Source organism: Anopheles marshallii, chromosome 2, assembly GCF_943734725.1.
Source record: "Anopheles marshallii chromosome 2, idAnoMarsDA_429_01, whole genome shotgun sequence".
NCBI classification, from domain to species: Eukaryota; Metazoa; Arthropoda; class Insecta; order Diptera; family Culicidae; genus Anopheles; species Anopheles marshallii.
The window spans coordinates 52,827,250-52,848,994 of NC_071326.1; the positions used below are offsets into that span (position 1 = coordinate 52,827,250).

General features: G+C 41.9%; 1 protein-coding gene across 1 annotated transcript in view; it reads left to right on the forward strand.

Annotated features, from left to right (window-relative positions):
• Positions 1 to 422: 422 nt before the first annotated feature.
• The window catches only part of LOC128710476 (ETS-like protein pointed), a 76,796-nt gene continuing 55,473 nt past the window's right edge, over positions 423 to 21,745 (forward strand). Inside the window, exons 1-2 of the mRNA XM_053805531.1 lie at positions 423 to 920; positions 4,531 to 4,651. Coding sequence (XP_053661506.1) covers positions 423 to 920; positions 4,531 to 4,651 — 619 coding nt within the window. The remainder of the gene's footprint in view (positions 921 to 4,530; positions 4,652 to 21,745) is intronic.

Below are 21,745 nucleotides of genomic sequence, written 5' to 3' on the forward strand. Positions count from 1 at the left end.
CTTTAATAAACGATCATGAACTCTTTACTTCTCACGATCGTAAAAAAAAACTTAAGGTTATATGATACGTAGTTTTTTTTTTTGATAAAGCGTTAAAGCGAAACAAGGAATTCTGAATATCCAGACTTAACATATGCTTCAGTTTGATTGTAATACGAAAATAAGTTGTCCAAACTCACGAATAGAAAACGTATAACACAAATTCAACCGAAATATTTCACTTTACCACTCCAACAGCATGAAGATACTAGCGTTCCAGCCAAACAGCCAGTTTAATACATAAATTATTAGAGAAGTTGAATAAGGAAATTTGGTTGGCAGGGAAATGATTTTGCAAAAGTTTTATATATGTGTAATAAATGTTATCATAAAAATCTACTGAAACTAACCTACGACCTCCATTTGACAGGCTCATTCAAGCAATGGAAACGGACCTGGCGTATGAGGTATTGGCGGACTATTCGCTGCAAGAGACTCCTTTCTACGAGGCCCCGACACCGACGGCAGCTGTTAGTGTCAACCTCTATCCTCCACCCAACAATACCCATTTGGAAAGTAGCCAACAACAACCACGTAATACCGGCAATATTAATCGTCGTTACGATTCGGCGTATGATCGGTCACTGGCAACTTCCATGTTAACCGGCAAAATGCAACTCATGAACACCAGTAGTTCAGCTGGAGCGGGCACAAACATCGGCGCAACAGTGCTGCACGGCGGGATGCATCACTCGGCCAGTCATCAAACAATCCAGCAAAATCAACATCAGGCAGGAATAGCGCTGGTTCCGATCGGTGTGCCTAACCTCAACTCAGGATCATCGCTAACGTCGTCCATTAGCAGTGGCAGTAGCGGCGGCAGCCTGATCAGACCGAAGAAAATGAAAAAATCCGTCAGTTTTCTGCCGACATTCGTACAGGTAAGTAACCGGAATTCGTAGGTAAAAGAAGGATCGGGAGAAGATATCACCCAACGCGAAGTGAGGTGTTCGAATATTTATATTATGCTGCTTGAATATTCCCGGCACAAAAACGATTCTCTAATAACGTGGAGTGCATAGTAATTCGTTGGTTAGAAGCATGGAGGTGTGAGCGATTCCAATCGCAGTAGCATTCTAACTTTACAACGGACGCTTTCGGATGAATGCAACGACAACGATCGACAACGGAAACAAAACGCACATTGGCTTTCGATGGACACTTTATGAAATATTCATCATCCTTGAAGGGTGCTACCATAAGGCAGCTTCTTGATTCAAAATAGAACAGAGATGTTTCCATCGATGTTTGGTGTTTTGGGTTCCACACCGAACGCTCCTATCATGTTATCGACACACATATCGTCCCATCAACTGAGATAGCAGTTGTATCGTCATAGACGAAGCGATAACTACGCTAGATAGTGTCGATGGCGTGGAGAATTCGACGAATATGCGTCCCGGCCGGGTTGTAAACACATAAACTCTGTTTGCCTTACAATGCACTACTTACCCATTTCATTCGATTGATTCTCGTCGATTGCCAACACCTTTCGAGTGGTAGATATAACGATGACCAAATGGAATGAAATAAATACATTGCCAACGATGATGATGATGATAATGATGATGTCAACGCGCTCCTTCTTGACGTCTTCGTAACGTTCGTTGCCGCCGAAACGAAGATTCCAATCGCGATGTTCGGTGTTTACGCAAACTGTCTTGATTTTCCGTGGCCGCTGCAAAATGAAGGGGTTGTACATTTGGAATTATAATCGCATATTTAAAATTTCATTATGACATGTAGCATCATATTTTTGCTGTGTATGCGTTGCAGCAGCGGCACGTTCGGTTGCGAATTTCAGTGGAGTTTGCTGTCTATCGTCAGCTTGCCGATGACTTCCAGCGACACTTGTGATGCACGGGGCAAGAAAGAGTTAATCTGTTGTGCTATTTGAGCTAATTATTTACAACGGACCGTGAACAACTTGAGCGTCATCGGTCGCGTTTACCATTCGAGACTTGATCAATGGATGTGTCGGCAATGTTTGTAAGTTTTTGTGAACTCGCTGCCATCGCTACGCTACCCGGCTGCGTGTTACGAGTACCAGGTGACTGTGGGTCGGAGACGGCTCCGAAGTAAACGCGAGATGATGCCTATGGATCTGGAAACAAATGAGCTGCCGCGATTAAGCACCCTGCCAGTTTTGTCTTTATCTAGCCGAATGCTGTCAAAATATTGTACTTAATTTATGGCCACAGTCGATGCGGCCGGATGTAACGCTTTCACAGCATTGCTTTCGCTTTAGCAGATTTTTTGTTAGCTTCATCTGGTTTCCTCCATGTTACGATGGCAACTGCATTGGATTGGAAAAAGATTGTCTTTCAGAATCGAAATAAATAGAAGGGTTTGTCAGCTGCGTGCGACAGCTTGCTCCGATGGCAGCATCCTTCACCTCGATCGGGATGAACAATTCCTTCAGTTTACTAGCTGATCGCGTGCTAGTAGGGAGTATTTTCTAAAATAATATCTCCAAGTGTTCGATGCATTTTACCTGCATCACCTATTGTTGATCGCTGTTTTTGTGCATTTACCAACAAGGTCGTCGTTACCGCAGAACAGTAAATTGCGAGATGGAATAGTGCTGCAGTACGATGTTGGATCATCTAAGCAACAACTGGCTGATGGCCTCCGATGCCGAAGTGAAGCAGAAGTGTTTTCTCCACGTGAAGGTGGTGGGTGCTTTTTGGTATTATCCAGCTGTCGATCCTTCTGATGCTTTCGTACAATTCATGGAGGCGAACGGCTTTTGGTAGAGCGTGTAGGATGGTTACTTGTCGGCCGTCTTGGCGCGTGTGTGTTTACATATTTTGTTTATGGTTTGTCAGACCAGACCCTCGCGGCCAACAGTTAGTTGCGAGGTATTGGGAGTGAACGAGCGGATACCTAAACGTGACTCCAACTGCCTAGTCGACCACGTATCCCCCCTACCTTACGCTTGCTGGGCGTGCAGTTAGTTTTATGAATGAAATCGGCTGTTATTCCATCTAAATAAGAGTGTTCTAAGGCGTTTTCTTCGATGTGTTGTGGTTTTGAAGTAAATTATACGGAAACGCGTATGCGTGTACGTTGAACGAAGTTATAGGTATTGGGGATGCAGCGAGGTAGCAAGGTTTAATGCTATTTAAAGTCACAAGAGGTATCGATTTCCCATGTTTTCTGTTGTTCCGACCTGCTAAAGGAATCGAAAGTGTCGAATAGCGTCTAGGTTTTTTAAACAGCTTAAAGGTATATTCCTCCTATGTTCAATCAGTTTATTTAAGTGTGTATCTCTCATTTGGTAAAAGCACCCAACCTTCTAAAAGATTATATTAATCACATAGCAGGTCAGTGTCCCATTTAAAATGCAATGAATATGAATGAAAATGAATAAATTCATCCCGAATATTACAACCGAATATTCAGTGTCCACCAGTCTATTTTAATGATCATTAAGTGATCTTTTGCACTCATCAAACGTAAAAGAGTGCTCGCTCTGTTCGAATGTGTTTAGCGTCTAAAGTTCCAACACTAATCTTTCGCCACGTCTTGATTTGTGCTTCCTGTATGAAAATGCGACACATGAGTAATTGAGTGCATGCGATCCCGTTGACAAGTTAATTCAGTTGACCCATCGTTTGACTGAATGGTGTTTCCACGAGCTCGTGATTCCCCTCTCTCGTTTGAGGTTTGAAATTTACCAGCATTTTCATATAATCTTGCTTACAGCATAAAAATGACAGCCATAAAGATAATGTTTCTATCCCCCGTGTATCTTCGGTTGGACCATTTGTACTCGTTTCCAAACTGCACCCAATATTTCGATTTGCTTCCGCCGTAGGGAGTTGAAAACAAGCGCCGTAGGACGTGGGACCTTTCAATCATTATCGTGTTAACATATTTATGGTGGTACGTATCACAATACGCCTGCTCCCTTTCTATACTGCAGTGAAATTTCACGGCACCCGATTTGATGCCCTACACTCCCTTCGGAACGATCGTTTCCGGTTGCTTGAGTGTAGATTGCGGGTGGCATGGCACGATCGTCAATGATGTATGGAGACATATAATATGGCTCTATTTAGTGCGTGCTAACAAGTGTGAAAAACGAGTGCCCAAAATCGTTTTCATTAAGCTGTGAACATATTTAAAAACGGGCGATGTATTATGTGCGTCACAAGTACGGTCATCTTGGGGTAGGTGTTGGCTGCGCCAAGCTATCTTGAACCGTAGCTACGTGGGTAAGAATACTTTTGGATGCAGATAGAACAGAACTGATGATCGGTGCAATTCGAACGAAATGTAATTTAAGCTTGTGATTAAAATAGAAGCATTCTTTCACCGAAAGCTGATGAAACCGTAGAATTTGTTATGGAAATATTAAGCCAATTACAGTAGGAAGGTGTTTTGTGTAAAAACAAAAACCACAACCGCAACCCAGTGCGGGCAATCAAGCAGGTTGAATAAGGATTGTATTTTATTTTCTTCATGTTTAAAAACTCTCATTCACAGGGCTGCGATGGGGATTCTGGTCCAATACAACTCAAGCAGGAACCATTGGATGATGGACCTATACGCAACATACAGAAGGTGCCGAGCCTGTCCGATCTGTCCGACCCCGAGGCATCACTTGGTAAGTGTAGCTAAGCAGTTCGAATTTCATTTCCCTATCCTATCCTGGCTACTGTTATAACGCAAATTATTGGCTTCAATTGAGTAGGTGTCTGTGTGCAAGCGATACACTGAAGTATACCAACTGTGGTTAATATTGCTTTGCTGCTGTTACGGGTATTACTGCGACTATGATTGTTGAGCATAGTAGCCAATTGAGCTTAAACTGTGGTAATTTTCGAATCCACCGTATGCAAGCGACATGACTACGAAACGCGTGTATCAAAGCGAGCCGCAGATCGCGGTTATGGCTGGTTTTATTATTCACAGTTAGTGTCCAAGTAGCTTAGAATGTACTCCTGGTCCGATATTTGCAGATCCAATGCGGAGGAGCTACACTCAACTAGATCAAGGTACACACGATCTGCTACATCGGCATGAGCAAGGATCTCATCGAATAGAAAATCTCCAAACGAAACAGCCAGTGTCTGGTAGTATTCCCATTCGCCGTCCAATTCTAACACGAGCGCATCCAGATCGGCCACTGCGTTGTTGCGTGCAAATGATTCGACCACTTGCGAAATGGAGCGAGTGTTCTCAGACAGGAAAGTGATGGCGTATGGTAGGAACCGGTTGATGCTGTCTTCGGCAAGTTCCTCATGTGCGTAGTATGCACAATCCTGAATATCCCAGTTTTGGAAAAGCAGGAACAGCTCACGCAGCTCATCCACGTATTCGCGGCACTCAGCGTCTACTCCATCAGTAGCCTCGATCTGCTCTAGGAAGGACGAATCTGCCTCACGCATTGCCGGTACTAAGCGGGCCAGTTCTAGCAGCAGCTCCCTGTTGAACTCACGCACAATCTCGCCGTTGAATTGGTACAGTTCGGTGATTTCATTCTGCGTATCGATTGAAAGCGTGCTAAAGTTGGTTCCAAACTCTACCAGCACATCAAACTGTTGTTGGGCACTGGTAAACTGTACCAGCGCAATCAGCAGGAAAAACTTGGCAAACATTTTCACTTCAGCTCTCAGCGTGAAACTGACTGTGCACAATGCTCAAACGTAGGCTTGTAAACTTTTTGCTGCCCAATGTTAAGAATGGTCCGTTAGTGGAAATGTGTTGATTAGATTGACGATATCCTCAATGTCACAGACGCTACACAGCTACAGGTTGAGCCAATCCATTGAACCTTAACACAAGGTACCATTAAGCTGTAAAATGTGTGACTGTTACACGCTACAATAACCAACATCATGTACAGCTGCTTAATGCGGTTGGGTAAAAGGGATTAACTAGCGGAAATCATTCTTCAGCACAGCTACCTTGTAGATATGGCTGGTTGTGATATGGACACCAACGATCAGAGATTGGGAAGTATATGGGAGATTTACTGGTTCAAATTAGGAAGACAAATTTGATTGAGCTGCTATAAAGATTTCGTTTACGCAGATGATGACTTGTAGGAACGGTTTTACCATGATTATGAGCTACATAGCCCTTGATGCTTTATTTCACCCGATGATGCAACCTGATGATTTTGTTGATAAAAACGAATCATTATTGGGTTAAATAGTTCATAGTTTTCATTACAAATATTCTCAACAAGATGATTCCTTCGTTTCCTCGTGTAATGAAGGTTAACGAATATGTAATTTGTTAATATGAATGTTAATGTTGGCAGAAGGCATCATAATTTATTTTCTATTCTGTGTAGCATAACACTGCCATGATTACCGTTGATAGAATTTGAGAATTATAGTATGTATAATAAAAGTAAACTGCACTACGTCGCTGCGTAGTGTGGGGGGCCCGATGGTATAATTGGTAAAGGTGCCGGTCTTCACACGACTGGACCGAGAAATGTGTTTTACTTTTTGAAGGTTTTACATACAGAAACAGACAGGTCTAAAGTATGTAGAGAAATATAAAAAAAAACAGTTGTATCTCAAATTAAATGATAGAAAAACGTTCGTAGCGATCAAGGCCTGAAAACTGGAAACTTTAGAGAAATGTTCTAACTGTATTGCAGTTGTTAGGAAATGATCAGTTGCTCTGATTCAAATCTTGAAATCTTTCAATTTCAAGATGGCTGAATAACGGCCGGTTCTGGAACCCACCACAGATACACAACTTGTGGGTTCAACTTGTGCCCTCGTCGTATACGAGCGCCATCTAGGAGACTTTGTCATAAGCACAATCTCCGTTTATGTGCAGCAGTAGCACAAAAAAAATGAAAAGGGCGTTCAAAGGGTGGGGCAAACACATTAAAATTCAAATTTTCGCTAAAATTTTCGCGTCATTTTGCCTATATTTGTTGTGTTGTGTGATACAAAATAATTGTATCGAGTACATCAAGTGGAGTTACAGTAAGTTATTGTTGTCAAGGTCAAATTAAATTTAATGGTACATTTTAAATGATTCGAGCGTAATGCAATGTGTTCGAAATCGGTGTAAAACAAGAATTTAATGTTTTTCGCTGCAATTATTTCTGTGTTCATCTTCAATGTTAGACATAAATGGTTTTCGTTTGATTTACTTAAAACATATCATGAACAAACCCTGCCATCATCGTTAAATTACATTGTCTCGTATTAATGGCCATATCGTAGTACATTCTGCAGCTGTTTAATCATTCTTGTCTTTTACTTATTTGATTAAAATAATTTCAACTCGAACAACTCCAAGTTGAAACAATCAAAATGACCAGCAAATGCCATAGAATCACCGGTCTACTTTAAAAGAAAACGAGCAGTAAAATAAACATCATTTAACGAACATTGACCTCCTTGAATTGTGATCAGTAGTGCAACACTCGTAATGCCAAATTAAACGTTGTTGTTAATGTTAAGTAATAGAAATATTCACTTCATTGCTCAGCAGTAAAAAAGATTACTATTCCGAATAGTATCACACAACAAAGCATTATTAGCAAAGCTCCATTACTGATTGATGGAGTCGACTGGCAAATCAATTTTTTGATCAATCGGATAATGATATTAATTATTGTGACTGTACATAGCAGAATAAATATTCATTTAACGTATGAAATGAATTGGTTAAGTCTAGCTGGCTATTACCTTTTTTTAACAATTAGACAATTGCATGTAGCATTACACTTGCACTAGATTAACATAAACCTAACAGGAGGAACGTTACATTGAAACGTCATTTCCTCTCTTCACGCTTAATCCAATCCTGATTCGTTATCTCCACCGTCAACCGTGCGTCTCGCTGTTATTCTTATCTCGTAGCTCCATGCCATTACCATGCAGTGTATCCTCCAAATGAATGTTCCCCAAACAAGCCAGTAGCAGCCACGGTTGATTGATGTTTATGAATGGAAACATCAGCCACAGCATCAACGCCGCTGCAACACCGCATACAACCGCAGTACGAGCTTCATTCATGCGTTTCTATTCTGCGATCCGATCCAAGTGTTGGGTACTCGAGCGGCTAAGTGAGTGGAAAAGCTTCACGCCGATGCACAGGGAAGAATCGCTAGATCCATCAGCATCTTCCACATCTTTCCGCCAGTGTAAGATAACTTACTCGAGGTTTATTATCGTTGGCCTCCACGAGCCGGTCATTCAGTTTCTTCCCTTACTCAATGGGCCTTAACCTTCGTTGAATCATTTCAGGCCGCGATTCGCTAACGTATCTGATGATGTCGTATCTTGCGTATTTTTTGTTGCCCCTTTTTCGGTTTCGTTTCATTTTTTATCTTGCCCTATCGTCCGACGCCCGACGTCCGTTCCTTCCCATACACTTTTCCGACGTTCAGCTGGTTGGATCATTCATTCAAGCTTTGTCGTCGTTCACATCACTGAAGCAGTTGGAGGTCCGGTACTAGCAATGCTGCAGGCATGTTATACGCTCGATGCTTTGTGACGTTGTGTATAGCATAATGCTATTTTTGTGTTTTATTCATTTCATGCTTTGTGTGATATTTTGTTGTTGTTGTTGCAGTATCAATCCTTATCAATCCTTATCGATCCATACAGCTCTTTTCGTATCATCAGGATTAAATTTAGGTAAATTGAACATAGAAAGTATGGCATGATGATTCAGTTGCTAGTGCAGAACTTTATAAGTTACTCTCATTGATAATATCATTTGTCGGTAGATTAACTTATTATACAGCTTAATTATTTCAATTCCTAATAGAATAATTATAAATAATTTTAGAACAGGTACCCGACGTTCAAGAAACAAACAATCAACTATAAGAATATAGACAACATTATCGAAATATGCCATTTCTCTATACTCGATAGTTGATCCCAGAATTAGATATGAAACTGTCAGCAACAACAATCATTAGAGACCATCAAAATGAATTGGAACTAAGAAGTTATCATAAATACAGCAAGTTTGCCATCTCTCTTGTATGGTATCGGTTTAAGATCGAATTCGATCATTCGCAAGAGGCAAAGGAAATATCAATTATAGTTGGGATTCGCAACACTGAAAGCACATGAGCGTTCGTAGACAGTTCGATGAACGATCGACATCATTTGCGTTATCTAACCTGCTTGATCTTGGCTTTCCCGGTCGGATGGTAGTAGTACGACCATGATCGCCGCTAATTGTTCATTCACTTCATTTCACTGTTCACGAAATCACGGTTTCGCTGCTGAATGCACATTCGGGTTTCCTCCGGATTGCACGAGGTTGTAAATGTTGCTGATGAGTAGAAAAAGTGTACTTTTATTAAAATCAATCAATATTCACCACGATTGCTGTGTGTACTATAAACCTGCTTGGATATTTGGTGATGATGAACGAGGTGCGCTGGTAATTCGTGTTTCAGTTATGTTGCCGTGAAAAGAACCCCCTTGTCGGGTGGTCCAGTGAAGGCCGATTTCAGCGGTACCTGTCGATCGTTGGTTATGTCCCGCCGTTTACAACGGCAGAGTTGATCCAGAGCTGAAACTCGTGACAAAACCTAGGCCTGTGGCGCCTGCAAGCCTGGTGGCCTTTGCTTCGTTGTAGCTAATTAGTTCGGAACCAACAGATTGGAAATCAGGCTTTGTTGGTTTTGGGGAATCTTATCGCAAACGAACTAACATGCTAATGAGCTAGTTCATAGAGAGTGACTAATATTCGGTAGCTCCTTTCATAATGGGTGGTTATTGTTTGTCATGCTGTTGTTTTCGTTGAATGTCGGCTGCTGGACGTCGATAGCTGCAAATGTCCAATTTTTTATTTATGTTTACATTTCCCGATTAATAAATTGTCAGCACCAAGGATGTGTAGTCGTATAGATGCTTAGCATCACGCAACTTATCGAGCATCGCAATCTAGTATGCCGTTGGTTTCAGTTATTTCAACATTTCTTAAAGCATGAAAAACTTGGGACTTGGAACTTGGGTCAGACAAATCAGACACGAGAGGACCATTTCCAAATCCCGTACGAACCGTTCCCACGAGCGCATTGCTATTCAGCTATGAGTGGGTCAGAATACCCAAACCCGAGTAGAAGTACCACGAGGCATAATATACATGGTTGGTAAAAGAAACTCTTTTGCAGAATTGTTTTTTTATTCGAATAAATCGTCGCCGTGAAACGTAAAATGTTCGAGAAATCTACAAGCAAAATATATTAACTTGTAGGAAATAAACATGTAGGGTTCCTCAAAATATCGTACTATTTTTTTGTTCAGAAAGAACTGAAGAATCATTGTTTGTTTTTAATTCCACATTCTTGCATTAATGTTCGTGTCAGAAATGAAGAGACTATTCAAGAGGTCTTCGACGCCAGCACGCCTTGACAGTACTGCAATTGTTATGCCCACCACACATTACACTCAAAACCATTGACGAATCATGTCCGGTACCATCTGATAGATCCGTTTTACGGGTATGTCCCTCTTTTATGACTCCTGGCGACAGGTAGCACTGAGTTATTACGCACTTTCATTGTTTCCGGAAGCTAGGATTCGATCGCTAATGATTTTGTTGTTGTTAAGAACAAAGAGAACCCGATTTGCACGTGTCTCAAGCCACCACTGGTAATAAAAGTTGATGTTAGAAGAAAAACATTATGTGAAAACGTCGCGACAACTTTTATAATGTAGTAAAATTGGCGTCTACCTTATTCTTGCTGATCTACCTTTAGCTATGCGAGACGATACGAAAAACACATGTGTTTCATATGACTGAGCTTTGATTAACTGAACAGAACAAAATTTTGAAGAAAAGATAGACTATTTATTCATTATTATGTACTAATATTTTATTTAATCGTTTCACAGTTAATGTAGATATAATAATATAGACCTCTCTCGTTTTCTCTTTGACTTCAGTCAAAAGAATCTTTCAAAGCAAAAGAAGCGTAATTAAATATTCATGATGCTTGAATGAGTCTCAATTAGATTTTCCAACGTTTTCTCCCGTTTGCCGCCTAGGACAGGCTTTCCTCAATATGCTAATTTGAAATTTAAGAAAATAGACATAAAAACTACACATTGAAAGAAACCAAACCGGTTAGTCGCTAGATAAAGGAATTAAAATTGGGTTGCACAATCAGCAATAAACTTTGAATACCACATCTATAAAATTTCGAGCCAAGTCGTCTTGCAGCAGTGCCCGCCTGCCCAATGTATTGCCTGTTGTTGGTCTTATTTGATTATTTGATTTGATGGTTGATATAATTTTTTCAACTATGATGGGTAATACGAGGAACAATAAGTCAAAATTCGTGTTATATTGCTTATGTTGGAATGCGTATAAATTTGTGTTCCTTCTTTTGTTTACGTGTGATCTATTCGTTACAAACTTGTTACAATTTGTTCGTTTCGTTTCATTTTATTTAAATTTTTAAAATGCCTAACAGTTGAATTGTGAAATCCAGATTTAGTCTGATGACAGTGAACTTTTCCAGATATGGTATAAACGTCATTCGTGGCATAAGAAGAATCTGAAACGGAAGCCACTATATTTCTTTGCAAAACTTTTCAACTAGTTGTAAAGTGTTGGGCGAAGCAAACGTGATGAGGAAACAGATGAATGAATGAGTGTTAGCGTATGAATGAATGGAGCCTGCTTTTTTCAATGAGCCACCTTTACGCCAAATGTGCTTTTAGCTCCACGCCTTGTAATCTCCCTCCTCCGGTTTTCGATGAAGGCTTTAGTAGCTTTATGGTCACAAACGTCGATACAGGCGATCGTACCAAATGTATGCATACACATGGATAGAGCTTTCATGCCGTTTTGTAGTGTTGGCTGCTGTTTTAGCTACCGAACGTATGCTAGTACCAAGAGAAGTAGCAGTAGCGGGCCCGGGAGGGTTAAACCGACGACCCAGAATGATATGCTCTGGAGACTGGCAGGCTGAAGTAATGAGGGGTGTTGTCGTCCGGTCGTAAACCCTTCACAAGCCGTAGGACCCACGAATACAGCTTGGCGGCCGTCAGCATGGCGATGGTCGGAAGAGATATGTAAATAGAGTCACAAAATTTATGATACATCTTCCAGCTTTTCCTTTCTTTCTCTTCTTCATTATTTCATTGATATTACCATATTATGTTTAGCGCACCGGTGGAGCTTATTTCATTCGTATTAGTTATAAAAAATACAAATACTGCAAAAAACATTAAAATGAGTGCACAATTCCTTGTATTTTTGGTTAGAAACAAAACATGAGCCAGGAATTATAAAAATTATATCTTGGTCAGGAAATTATATCTTGGTTGCTTTATTCTAATTCGGTTGTTCGCTGCCTCTTGGGTGGAACAAAACACTGTTGTTTGTATTGGTTTTCATGAGTAAAGTGAATTTTTAATTACGTGCATCTTATATGCCATAGTTGTGCTAACTCGTTTTCAGACTATAATAGTTTCAATTATGTGTGTTTCTATTTCCCTACCTTTTCCTGCGCCCACGCTCCCCCGCAATTTACTTTCGTTGTTTTACCGGTCCCCCATTGATTGGAATAAATTATAAGCTTATTATTGACGCGACGTACAATCGTACAAGAGCCATCATGAATGAAGGGTGGCTCTAACCCATGTTGCATACGCCTTGTTTACCCGCAATCCAGTTTTTCAATCGTCGAGTAAAGGAGAAATCCCGCCATACGTATAGCCTCCTGCTTCCATCACAACGGTTCAACTTTATGAATGAAATCCACAATACGTAACGATGAGAAAGAGTTGAACCTTTTTCGATCTATCGAGGTCTTTGGAGCCACAATATTTAGGCCTTCGGTGGCGTCACCACCTGTGGCGAAAACCTGTCGTTTCAGTTTAAATAGTTCATTTGTGAAGATCTCGTTCTCTTCAAACGGCCTCCCGGTCAGTTGGGAACGGTTTCTGTTACGTTTTTTTTTTTTGTTAACTTTAGGGCTGCGTGAAAGCTAAGAACAGGACCGTAAAGCACGCTACGTAAATAAATAAAAAAAGCTTTGGAGTACCCTCACGTTGGGATCGTGTGGCAACAGCCTGCAGAGAGGTAACCTTCAATATTAGCATAAAATTTAATGAGTCGCTGACCGTGTTTTTCGTGATAGTTGGGTTCCTCGATTCCGCTTTTCTTCCTTTGTCTGCTGATTGCAGTGTAAGTTGACAGCGAAGCTTTGATTACGGATTGTACCAGAAAGCAGAAGGGAGGACGTAACGAAACAGGCACGAACTCTCGGGCGCGTGGAAAAGGCGCGTTTTGCGTTCTTCAAAACCTTCAATCGATCCTTACTATTCGCACCAACCTAAAGAAACGCGATCGTCGTGAAAGGCAACAGCGATCGACTCGATGTATCAGGTTCAAAACAGGTTAGTCTGGGTGAGGGTTCCTCCCTTGGTGTGGCGTTGTTATTCTTTACCCGCAGCTCCACACGCACGATCTGAAGTTCGAATCGATGGCAGATCTTTTAATGAATGGGACCGATGAAGACTTTATCTTCATTAGAAGGGGTTGGGTAAAAGGAAGAAATTTGTTTGTATCGACTAAAATCACCGGAATAAAAAAAAACCAACGCATGAAGCGAAGACGTGTGTTGCGACGCGCAAAGTCAATAAACTTTCTGCATCATAATATCCTTTTTTGAAGCTATAGCTATCAACGGAATATACCTGATGTGCTGTAATGTACACCAAACAGACAAACGGGGCTAATGCTTAATCATTTTTGTGAATACATTTGCTCGCAAATGCAATAATACGCTAGAAAATATGCATTTACCTTAATCAATAATGGTTCCTATTCGACCTTACGTCTAAGATACGTCTAGTAATCCAGTACGACCAGAAAGTGCTTGCAATGCAGTTTGCAGATTTAAATTTCAGATTGACACAACACTTCTTTTCAATTTTTTCACAACACTTTTGCGTATAATAAACGCCTTTTCCATTATCCAACATACGTGATAAGAGTTTAACGATACCGTTTGCACGATCGGAAAGATCAAGCACTGCGGGATATTAACGAGGAGAAACCAGTTTCTGTTTTATCATTTTCTGAACCTGACACTCGTTCTTAAAGCTCTGTGCGATCCCTCCGAGGACATTATCATACGACCAGCTGTGTCCTGTAATTTAACTCTCAGGCTCGCTCAAGGGTCGTTGCTCGATATAAATCAAGCAAACCGGAGATCTGGAGGACACCGAACGGAATAGATGAATCACCTTGACCATCAATCAGTCCGACTGTCGGTGAGCGCACGAATGTATCCCGGGTCAGCTTCACACCTTTCAATCATTGTACGAATGCATGACACGAGAGATCTATGACAGGTCTGGAGAGTTTGTGACGATGACAACACTCCTGACTACTAACGATCGTGGCCTACAGTCCTAGTGCCTGGTGGAAACATTAATGCTCGGTCTACAGCACTTTTCTTGGCCGTGTTGTTTCGCTTCTAGTATTTGTACCAACCGCTCATTCGAATGGGTTCAATGATGCCCTGTAGATTTGTTGATTTTGAAAACACGGGCAAGACGTACGCAATGGCAGGGGAAGGGAAGCAGATTGCGGTGAGATTTACGATGCCTTGAAGATGGCAATAAATTTTAAAATTTTAGATAACATTCGTCGTGGTGCCTGTGGACGTTTTGGTGTTGTAATTTATGACTTTCGGACGGTCAGCATAGAATTGTAAGAAATCCATCGAGCACGCATCCCGCGTGACGGAAGGAGCGGTGACATGGGCCAGAAAGTGAGCCATCCTCTGGGTAAGGGGGCTCATTTGCAAACGATGATTGCTCAACATAACTAATCCGATTAGTCCAGGAAGTAGCATCAAAGCAGAAAAGTAGCCTGTGTGAACTGCTCTTGAATGACTAGGACTGTCGGATGGCAATCGAGCGAACGCGAGGAGCAGCGGGAATGAACGAAAGATCGATACCAACCTGTCTTCGATTGCTAAACCGGTTTGGGTTTAAGCTCCAGCGAATATTGTTCTCTTGCTTTTGCGTTATAATTTCGCTGTGTTCTCTCTCCTGCTCGTGCTTATCCTGTTGAATTCGCCTTCCTTTCATGCAATTACTGGATGCTGTTGTTAGCCATCGGAAGTCTATCTTTCTTTCTTTGGCGATGAAACAGGATGCGTATGCTGAAGCTGCTGGCCCCTCGCTGCCGATCGATGATAAATGGTACGGCTGGAAAAAAGACCAGAGGTCCACATCGAGTAGCTCTACTCTATCGTTAACTGGACAAACTGGATCTCTAAAGTAAAAAAGCAACACGTATAAGCGAAGATCGTTCTCCCAAGGCACAAGAGAGCCACGCGACCGTTTTCTCATGCTGATAAAAATAAAACGTAAAAAGTCAAGCTCCAGCATATGGGCATAATCGCCATGCAGCATGCAAACGGCCGGACATCAGGTGTGCAGGAGCGAGCTTATCCAACACAGATACACTGGTACTCAGGTAGGGTGTGTATTTGTCGTTTTTGTTGTTAGTCCTCTGCTAAGGGTGGGCAGCATGCCAGCACACGTACGTGCGTACGCTCGTGTAACTTGATCAACCGTGAGACAGATCACCGCAGAAACGGTTTAGTTGAAAATAATAAAACAAGCCGGAGAAGCCATGGCACGGAGAAGAGGCTCGTTTTAACTTGATCCCAGAACAAGTGCAACAAATCGCCGAACGGAATGCAACGGGAGGGGTGGGATGGGTGGTTGCTACACTTGCACTTACTCTTACGTGAAGTCTCCCGAAACCCTTTCCATTCCATTCCGTCTGCATCCATATGCCTCGATGGAACTCGATCGCTTGAACGTTCGCGTGGCTCCTCATCCGGTGCATTGAATGTGGAGCTGGCAGAAAAGCCAGAAGCGACAAAGAAACATCGTCAGCCTCGCGGTCCTTTTGCTCTCTGACACCATCCAAGCACGCTTGATTGCAATAGCCCTAGGGGAGGTGGAGTTCATATTCCGGTTGGTGCTTAATTTATTGTTATTGTTATGACTTTTACTTCCATCTCTGACCGACGTCAGTGGCATGCATTCGCATTAACGATGGGAATTTATTTTGTTCTTTTTACTCCTGCACGCTTTGAGCGAGGATAATCCTTTGAAGGATGTAGCTATTTCTTACCGTTGATCTTGCCCCACACAAGACTTGCTCATGAATGAATTGAAACACAGCGTGTACAGCGTAAAGGCAATGAAGAGTCCAAAACCAAATCTGCTGATCTTGATACATCGTATTATTGCCGACGGACAGATTCTGCAGAAGGAAAGTGTTCTTTGGCGTACCGATGGGCCGGATTGTGGTCCAGACCAATCTATTCGTGGTACACATCTCTCGGTCGTGTGATCAGCGAGACCGTCATTGATGTCATTGCAGATGATGATATCAAGTACAGAAAATTCTATTTTAATTAACTTGTCTAGCGATTGACAGAAAAACTTGTCTAGATTTTATGCAACCGGTATTTTGTATTGGTTACACTTTGATAGTGCAAGCAGTATGCACGTTGTTTTTTTTAACTGATTCATCATTCATATCGATATATTCCAAGAAATTAAAGATTGAAATATACATAGTTCATATGCAGTCTATCAACGATGTTTTTTTTCGTAGTTCTATTATTCATCTTGTTTTATTTTAGTTTAAATTCCATAATTACCCTAGTTTAGGCACACTTATGGAACCGCCATATGCGGCCATTGATTATATTGTATAAGAGGTAAAAATAAAATTATTTTATTTTTAAAAATATATTTCACGCGCTCGTGGAGAAATGACTTTTACAGATTTATTTATTTTGAAGGTCTGTTGTTTGAAAATGCATTACTTGATGGCCCAAATTAATTGAATATTACGATCAATAACATGATCTCGAATCAAATTTACACTGTTGAAAATGAGTAACATTTCCAAATGGATGCTTACATTATTTACAGCCACACGCAGCTACAAGTGGCACACTTGTATGGGCTTTACGTGTGGTGGCTTACGCATTGGAGGACGCCTTTTTTGGTGATGATTTTCGGACCCTAACGATTGGTGTCATATTCCGACTTGCTATGAAGAAACGTCCGTTACTACGTGCCTACATGACATCGTATAGAGACACATAAACATGGGTGGCACAAGCATCCAAGTGTCTGTGCGTTGTGCTGATGCGTCTGCGGGTGGTGCGGTGCTGTGGTTGCGATATGCGGCGAAGCACACTTCCGGTCATTTGAAATTTTCAACGCCACCAAACGTACCGAGTCCGTTAGGCTATTTCATGTATACACAATTTGTCATGCAAAACGAAATGAAATTGTGGAATTGGCTGGTCTTGCGAGAGGGTGACCCTTACATTTAAGCATCAGATTTTTCGTGGTTCTTTTCGATTAGCACCATCAACCGCTATTAAACAATGGTGATAGTTTTCTCCGACGTATAGATTGGTCTGATACTGCATTGGTGGATGAGAAGTGTGCGCCATTAATCAATACACACCATCTTCTTTGGCCAGCTCAGTGCTTGGCAAACAATCGTACAGGTTCGCGTTGAATTTATGAAATACGCTAAGAGCGCGCTACGAGAGCGATTACAACATCAAAGAAAAAGATTTACACCGGCGTTTTGTTGATATCTTTCTTGAAGAATACTCCCCTACCTTTCCAACGGCTCGGGGTGCGGTTTGGAAGAGAATTGTAATGAGCCAGCCAATTAAATATTGACATTTTACTCTTGGTGGTTGTGTCACAGTGCCGACGGTCGTCGTCATTTTACTGGGATGGATTCTCTATCGCCTACACCAGCCATGTCGTGATGTGGTATGGAATGCGACATTACGATGGTGTCGATTAGGATACGGTCGCAAATCTTTTAATTACACTTTCCCCGAAGCAATCGTAATTCAATTTTGAATTTTATTATTTTCTCCAACTTAACAGCTTGAACGCCATTACAAAGGCAAACAAAATGATTTGAACTGTGGAGTAATTCGTGCCAGGTTTACTTTCGTTCCATAATTATGTGGTGTTTTGTTGTGTTTCTTCATGCTCTCTCCTTGAGGGTAGCATCGCTCTGTTTGAATCGTTTGTTACGAAATCATCGCTTCTTAAATTATTTGCTAAAAAGGTATCTGTCATGGTGATAAGAGTAAACGATGCATATTGTGTGTACAGACAGTATGATGTTTGTACCGGCCAAGAGATGATGCCTTTCCTTTCATTATCCGGACGGTATGGTAATGTTAATTGAATTTTCATTAAAAGCCAAGAACGCATTCGTTGTCCTCGGGGCTATTTACAAATAAGTAAACAATGAACCGCATTTTACAATTTGCGGCGTAATTAAGTTTGGCGCACCGCTTCGTACGCGGCAGTCGGTTGAAAAAGAAATTATTTCTCGTTTGACCCAGGGACAGTGCGATGCAGTCACGTTGAGAATATCGTATCGGTGAACATGTTTGATCGGTTCTAAGTATGGGATGCTGGAAAAATGGAGGCAACGAATCGAGCATCACTTATCGAGGTTGGTGGAGTTGTTACATTCTTTTTCTCGTGCACCTTTTAGTGTTGCCTTCACCTAACTTGATTAGCGATCGCCTGATGGCAGCACTAATTAGTTTAAATAGATACTCAAATGTGCCTGCACCAGAACATCAGAAGTGTAGAGATTTTTTCTCCTTTGCCAAGCGCAAAACGGATCCAGCACGGTCACACTTTGGTGCTGCGCTACGTTCTGAAGCCTCTTTGCCAGTTAAAACTCAATTAATTACCAATATTGTTTTCTTTCTATCACTTTTAACGTGATGTGCGCTGGTGGTTCTGCAGTAGGACCAACACACGAAGCACGGCCGGACTGGTGTACTGCATCTTTGATGCAATGCTCTCTAATGCACAGACAGTACGTGGCAGGCCGATAGAACATAGCAGGCACGGGTCCCGTGCGTCTCGTATGACAACATGAGGCCGTGCAGCAGCGAAAGCACTTGCAGACAGCCAGCCGCCTCTCTCGTCTCTGGTGGTAAATGGCCGGAAGAAGCCCAGCGGTGGTGAGTACACAACAGTAGCACCAGAAGATAGATGGCGCTACCATTGGCACCCCCGTGCACCGATCCAACTGCTAGCTAACCGAGACTGCTGTCGATATTTTGACAGTTGTGAATGTTTACGAAACAACCGGTCCAGGACCATCATCCTGCATTATGGCCGTAACACGGTTGCACACACCGGATGAGTGCATTATTGGGGAGGTGAGGAGTATTCTAACCGCCGTGCCATGCAGCCAACCGGTACACACCGACTCATGCAGGCAAGCGGTTTAAATAATGCACTTGTTTGAAATAAAACATTGGCGCCTGTGCGCACAGTGTAAAGGGAACCCCACCTGGTTAACTGGCTGGTTGTGGCCACGGGTTGTCATATCTCACACATTCCCCTCGTTTCCGGCTCACCTTCACCGGCGCACCTTGACCGTATCTTCAGTTCGCTACACTTCCAACAAACGCGGGGTGTGATAAAATAATTAATGTTTTATTTGATTTCCGAGCACTGATTTGTTTGTTTTGAAGTTTCACGTCCCAGCGTACCGCCACACACCCATCCCTTCAGTTTTCAGCACGGGTAGGGCGTAGAACTGTTTCTCACTCACCCGTTTCAAATCCAGAGAGCTAGGGACGCTTGGCACGTTTCGATGCATCCCGCGTGGTAACGATAGGGAACCGCACGTGTCTTGTGCGTTTATTTTTCACCATTTTAGAAATGTAGTTTCGTGTGTTTGCGTTTGTAAAATATGTTTACACTATATCATAAACCAGAGCATTTAATTTGATGTTGTCTTTAGATGGTATTTTGGTATAGAAATTATTGGCGCTATATAATTTAGAAGTCGCTTATTGTTTAGCTATCGCACACTATTGGACTCCGAATGTTGTTGGAGGATCGTATAGTATGCAAATTTAAAAATCCAGGAAACAATTGTCTGCGCGAAGTTGCGTTACGGAATCGGTGAGAATGCGTTATCAGGGAGATTTGTTTCTCGTTGCTCATTATGACAACATTCAATTACCATGAACGGTGGGCGTAAATGTTGTATTTCGGTTTCCTGCAATCGGGTGCGCGATTGAGAGCTGTCAGCAAATTCCGTTGCAAATGTGTAAATGGATTAGATATTTAATAGTTCTTGACGTTTAGGGCGGATGATCATACTCTGACGGATTTAGCCGGAAATGTTTTACCCGGCTACCGGTGTTACATCGAATGTTTAATTGCCGGTCGCAGAGGAGTAGTGTCGCGGGATAAGCCTGGCAAAATCAGCGAAAGAGCATTAGCACAGAGATACGTAAAACAACGGCAAACAGAGAGACGTAAGGAGGCTGCGCGACGATGGTAAAAGAACGCCGGAGAAAGAAGCGTACCATTAAAAAAACCCTTCAGCAAAGACGGCATCGTATAGCTGCTGACGATGATCGGACCCACAGAGACGGTAGAAGGCAAATCTTAAATTATATTACAAAAATAATTACCTCCGAACGGGGCGGCATCGTCATCCCTGTATTTATGATGCTTTTTAGAGTGAACGCCAAGAGGCTCTGTATGGCTTCGGCGCAAGATTCGTAGAAGCGAACACGAGGAAAGGGAATGGAAGTACTTTATAATATTCGATCGGAAAAAGCTCTACACCTGGAGTAGTTTTCGAACACATTTTCTCGGTTTGTCTGTGGCCATGGATGGATGACCGATAGTCATTCATTCTCAAACCAACGTAGCCGGCTCACCGTCAAGCCACGTTGTTTACGGCCACGCGACCCAGAGGATCCAGCATTTCTGGGGCAGCTGTGGATCACACAGTAGCACTTCAGTGGCACGCCATAAAAAAACGAACTATAGAAAAGATAGCTTTCATATCCTTCCCGTCTTCTGGCGGTGCTTTGCTTGGTCACGTATCAAATACTCCCTCCCGGATGACGCGATGATGAATGGATAGCTGGAGTGATCAGTAAATGGATGGATGGATGGATAGATGGGTCTCATTTTCAACAGTTAACCAGCAGCATCGTGCGAAAATCGTATGGCTAGACACTAGTAGTTGATTTTGTGGCCGCTATTTCCTTTCATAATGGTACGCTGGAGAATTATATGTGGAGGGGGATAATGATATACGGATTCTAAACTCCTTTAAACAAATATATTTTGTAACAAATTTCTATTTTTGTGTTGTTAGACTTGAAATCCTTTTTCTAAATTCTATATTCTCCGAACCTGTGAAATAAAATGAATCTACTACGTGAAACGTTTACTCGCTGAACTCAACATTGTCATAATAGCTAGCTTTCAATAGTAATTAATGCTTTTGATGAGAATTGTATAGCTTCGTAATTCGGTAGCAAGTTTCTACCGCTAACCGGTTCCTTACGTTGATCGAAGATTAAAACACGGTAATCCACACTAGTTCAGCTTTAGGAGATATAAATCAAGTTGAAGGATGGCAATGCTGTAAAAAAAGCTGATCTGGCATGACCGATAGCGCCCGCTACTATTAATAGGTCAATCGATTGAAACGTATGAGAAAAGAGGCGGGTTTGCTTTTACTGCGGCGTCGAAATATAGACGATCTTCAGTGACCATGAACGGATCAAATAAAAGGTCGGGGAGTTGAATCGTTTCTCCAGCATCATTGTGTCTGGCTATCGCATAGGAAAAGGATTGTGGAATGATTCGACAGAATT